The sequence below is a fragment of the Penaeus japonicus genome, unplaced genomic scaffold (genome assembly GCF_977035675.1).
Source record: "Penaeus japonicus unplaced genomic scaffold, GWHDUDI00000001_assembly GWHDUDI00000032, whole genome shotgun sequence".
NCBI lineage: Eukaryota > Metazoa > Arthropoda > Malacostraca > Decapoda > Penaeidae > Penaeus > Penaeus japonicus.
The window spans coordinates 28883261-28888260 of NW_028234434.1; the positions used below are offsets into that span (position 1 = coordinate 28883261).

At 38.2% G+C, this 5000-nt stretch overlaps 1 protein-coding gene across 1 annotated transcript in view; it reads right to left on the bottom strand.

The window, feature by feature from the left end:
- Positions 1-5000, bottom strand: part of Lamtor5 (Late endosomal/lysosomal adaptor, MAPK and MTOR activator 5) — a 7899-nt gene that overhangs the window by 966 nt on the left and 1933 nt on the right. Inside the window, exons 2-3 of the mRNA XM_043021011.2 lie at positions 2497-2558; positions 2159-2273 (exon numbers count right to left, since the gene is read on the bottom strand). Coding sequence (XP_042876945.1) covers positions 2159-2273; positions 2497-2558 — 177 coding nt within the window. The remainder of the gene's footprint in view (positions 1-2158; positions 2274-2496; positions 2559-5000) is intronic.

Below are 5000 nucleotides of genomic sequence, written 5' to 3' on the forward strand. Positions count from 1 at the left end.
ATGAAAAAGGAATGAGTGATGATGGCTACTGCAGTCATAAGATGGCACCACTTTTTCCTAGCACCAGCAAGAGAGAGAGCCTTGAATGGCACCCATCCACGGTCTCTAGCAAGCACTATCTTTATAGAGCGATGACACACACTAAGTTGACGAACTCTTGCTCAAAAGTACCGCCGATGAAGGATGTGCAGTCAGAACGGGAAGAGGAAGATGACTCAATCCATACCCAGTGTCTAAAATGTACTCCTGTGCCAATATGGATGCCTTTCACTGTGGCAATCACAGTCACAAGCACAGGTTTCATTCCTCTTCCTTACCTCTTCTATTTATCTTTATTGTAGGTGGTTATATGTTTCGTATTCGTTCATGACAGCACAAAAATACGAAAAAAATATAGTTGCCTTTTGTCCTCCCATAAAACAGCAATACTTCTATCACACTGAGTATAAAGAAAATAATGAGCTAATATGGATAATATACTACAATTTTAGTCTACTGCAGCACTGGTAGAGCCTGTCATATGGCATATATAAGTCTCTAAACTCAATAAAACACACAAAAAAACAAAACACAAAAAACGCTCTAGTTTTTCAATGAATGACTGAAAGAGAGTGGGAATGTTCAAATTATAATGCTTCAAGCAGTCTCTCTTTAAAATAAAACTTATCCCGGAGGCTGGGCAAGCATATTTATCCCCGTCTGCAATGGGTTAACTGACTAATCTTGGGACACCTCTACGAAAAGATCAGAAAAAAAATTCTTAAGGGGAAAAAAATTAAACCTCATTTGCTATATATCAACCCTACAAACAAAGCTCACAAACAAATGCTTTATTCTGCAAGTTATGTAAATGAAAACTGGAAAAAAAACCTATGCCCTAAATCTCCCAAAAATGTCCCCTTATGAGACTTATCTACCTGATTTTAACTCATTAATGCCAGGAGCCTATGTCTACATGCTCTGTCTACTATGGTTTTGTTTTGTTCATTTCTCTTACACACAGGTGGTTCCTTAGTGCTTAGCCCTCAAGGAGTCAATCAGAAGGCTTTCCCGACTTCACCTCTTTTCCCCGTATTTGATTTTCAGGAAAAGAAATATAAATTATCGTCATTATTGTTAATAATACTAATTATAACAATACTAACAACAATAATAATAATAATGTCAGTAATAATAATAGTTTTAAAAATAACAGGTAAGCCTATTTATTGACTCCTTGGTAACTAGCTATTTAAAGAGCCATCTACATAAAAAATATAAAAAAAATGTAGTGGACACTGTATGTCCCCTCAACCAATGGGTTAATGAAGCCAATATTTTATTCTCGTATTAATTTCAAGAATCTATAGCTTAAAGATATTGTTTACAGTAAAAATAATGCTGAAGTCATTGCATATTTTTCCTGAAAAAATAATTAACCCATTGCAGACAGGTGTCATGACATGAGTTTTTGACTAGAGAGCGGGCAGCATGTCTCACATGACAATAGTCATGATGACATATTTGATGCAGGGGGAGACTGGATAGCTGTGTTTCTTTATTTACTTTGAGTAATAACTATTTGGTGACTGGTAATGACAACTGGAATTATTATTACTATAACTCAAAATATTCTCCAAAATATCAGTTTAAAATCCCAACCACAGATGGCACTACTCTCTCCTACCACCATCAGGAAAGAGAGCCTTGAAAGGCACCCATCCAGTCTCTGGCAAGCACTATCCTCAGAATGCAATGACACAGCAATGTGCCCTTGTGCCAGTGTGGCTGCCTTGTGTTGTGGGACTCTTGGTCATGAGAACAGCACACGGCAAAAACACAACACACAAAACAAAAATGGCTTTAGTATTATGATAAGTGAATGAAAGAGCACAAAATGTCCTGGGGACAAGGTAAGCCAATCTATGATTAAAGTTTATTATGACAAATATAAAATGGAGGTATGAATGAGACTGAATATCATAACAGAGCAAGAGATCTACATATTCATACCTCTTTCTACAAAGCAAATCTATCCCGGTCTTCAATGGGCTATAATTAAAAAGGAAGAGACATTCTCATTCCCTGCCCTCAGATGAAACTCAGACCTTCATGGAATCTTTTTACCCCATTACTGTAACAGAAGATTCTGTTATAAACATGACCCTGTGCAACTTACCTAGAATCAGACTCAAGAAGTACAACTGGCTGTGGGCTTCCTGGCTCAAGCATGGCTGCCTTCTCTGCTACGGCTGAAATCACTCCTGATGATGATGCCGAGGCCTTCCCTCGCACTACGAGGAAAAATCAAATCAATTATAGCGTCTGCACCTTAAAATTATATAACATTCTTTTAGACACAAGAGCAGCTACATTTTTAGTTGTTTCATCATGACTCTTTACTCTATGTGGTCACAAAAAAGCTTGAACAGAAAATTAAACAATCAAAATATATATTTAATGATCAGTGTTGAGAAGTTCATATCTGACATCTTAAGCAAAATCTCACAGCCTTACCTCCAAGACACAGCCCTTGATTATCTGAACACAGCACACCAGACACTCCAGGGCTGTGGGACCTGTGAAAAAAAAAAAATATATTATCACACTGTGATATTAAATCTTTTATCATGTATAATATATACAACTACATCCAACAGCCTTTTAGTATTCAATGAAGTTCCATCTCTCCAATTTAACAATTTTCAAATAAGTGTGTGACTTACGTAACTACTTCCCCATCTCGGTAGTCCCACTGCTGAGCAGTGGTACACAAATTCAGAGAAATGGCTAATCAGCAATTTAACCCATTAACAATGGGGATAGATTTGCGTACCGGGGTTCCAGGATGGGTTTTATTTCAGAGCGAGGCAGCTTCACGCAACACACTTTGACTTCTCCCACTCTCTTTTAGTCACTCATTGTAGAGCTAGAGCCATTTTTTGTGATTCATATTTTTTGTATTTTACTATATTTAGAGACTTATATCTGCCCTATCACAGGCTCTATCACTTCTGCAGTTGACAAAAATTGTAGTATATGATTCATATTAGCTCATTATTTTCTTTATTTTCAGTGTGATAGAAGTATTGCTGTTTTATAGGAGGACAAAAAGCAACTTTATTTTTTCATATTTGTCTGCTGCCATGAATGAATATGAAACATATAACCATCCGCAATGAAGATAACATGAAGAGGTAGGGAAAAGGAAGGAAACTTGTGCTTATAACTATGAGTGCCATAGTACAAGGTATCCCTACTGGCACAAGGGCACATTGAAGACATTGGGCATGGTTTGAGCCACCTTCCTCCTCTCATTTTACCTGCACATCCTTTAACCCATTCCCGACGGGGGAATTCTAGCCTTGAATCCTATCGCCGGCTTCAAAATTATAGAGCCTAAATCAATTGAATCGCCGGCACAATACTGTGCCGCCCGGCAACTGGGCTTTTGAATGCGCGGTACACATGCTGTACCACCCGTCCTGTGTGGGTTAAAGCAAGAGGTCAGCAACTTGCTATGTGCCATCGCTCTATAAATATAGTGCTTGCTAGAGACCATAGATGGGTGCCATTTGAGGCTCTCTCTCATGCTGGTGTTAGAAGAAAGTGATGCCATCTAGGTTTTGGATGTTAGGTGAAACCCATTTTGCTTAATATTACAGAAGCTATAATAATTATGACTGCAATTGTCAACCCATTTCACTCATTACTCATAGCACAATAAAATAATGCAATGATCCAAAATCCTTGAACCTCATGACACCAATCATCAGGCTAGAGCTCCTGCCTTATGTATGGCGGAAAAACATGTCACCCGTCGTTAACAGGCTAACCCAAAATGTTGCTTATAGGTGTCATGGCATACATGACACAGAAGCTTTGGCCTGACAACGGGCATCATGATGTACATAATGTTTGGGGATTTCTTGATCACTGTGTAATTTTATTGTGCTATGAGTAATGACTGAGTGATGATGACAATAGCAGTCATAATTACTTTAACTGCCATAATATCAAGCAAAATGGATTTTATCTACCATCCAAAACCTAGATGGCACCACTTTCCTCTAGCACAGCAGGAGAGAGAGCCTTGAATGGCACCCAGTCTCTAGCAAGCACTATCTTTATAAAGTGATGGCACACAGCAAGTTGCCAACCTCTTGCTCTAAAGTACTGCAGATGAAGGATGTGCAGGCAGAACAAGAAGAGGAAGGTGACTCAAACCACGCCAATGTGCCCCTATGTCAGTAGTGATTATGCCTTTTATTGTGGCACTCACAGTCATAAGCACAGGTTTCTTTCCTCTTTTCATATTATCTTCATTGTGGAGGTTATATGTTTCGAATTCATTCATGAGAATACACAAATATGAAAAAAATAAAATTGCTTCTTGTTCTCCAATAAAAAAGCAATAATTCAATCACACTGGGTATAAAAAAAATAATAAGCTGATACAGACCCTATGCTACAAATCTAGTCAACTGCAGCATTGATAGAGCCTGTCATATGGCACATATGTCTCTCAATGCAATAAAACACACAAAAATTAAAACACAAAAATGGCTCTAATTTTACAAAAAGGTGAATAACAGAGAGTGGGAAAAGTCAAGGCCTGTTGCATGAAGCTGCATCTCTCTGAAATAAGACATCCTGGAGACAAGGCAAGCAAATCAGCAATGGGTTAAAATACAATATGGTTTGAATAAAAACTTTATTTTTCTAGTGTGACATTCAAGTGATGGTCTCCACAGGACTATAAACAAGCAACATGTTTCACCTCACACAGGGGGCTGAAATACATGTAACAACATTAGAAGATACCTGCAATGGCTTTCAAAACAGAACTTCTTTCGCCCAAATATATTGAATGCATTCTACCTAAATCTTCTTGAAACTTGCTGTGGTTTGCATTGGATGGCTGAGAATATGGAAATCAACAGACCGGTGGCACAGTATAATGCAATCACCATGGCCGTCATGCTTCTACTATGGCAAGGGCCAACACATCTCTGGCAAGA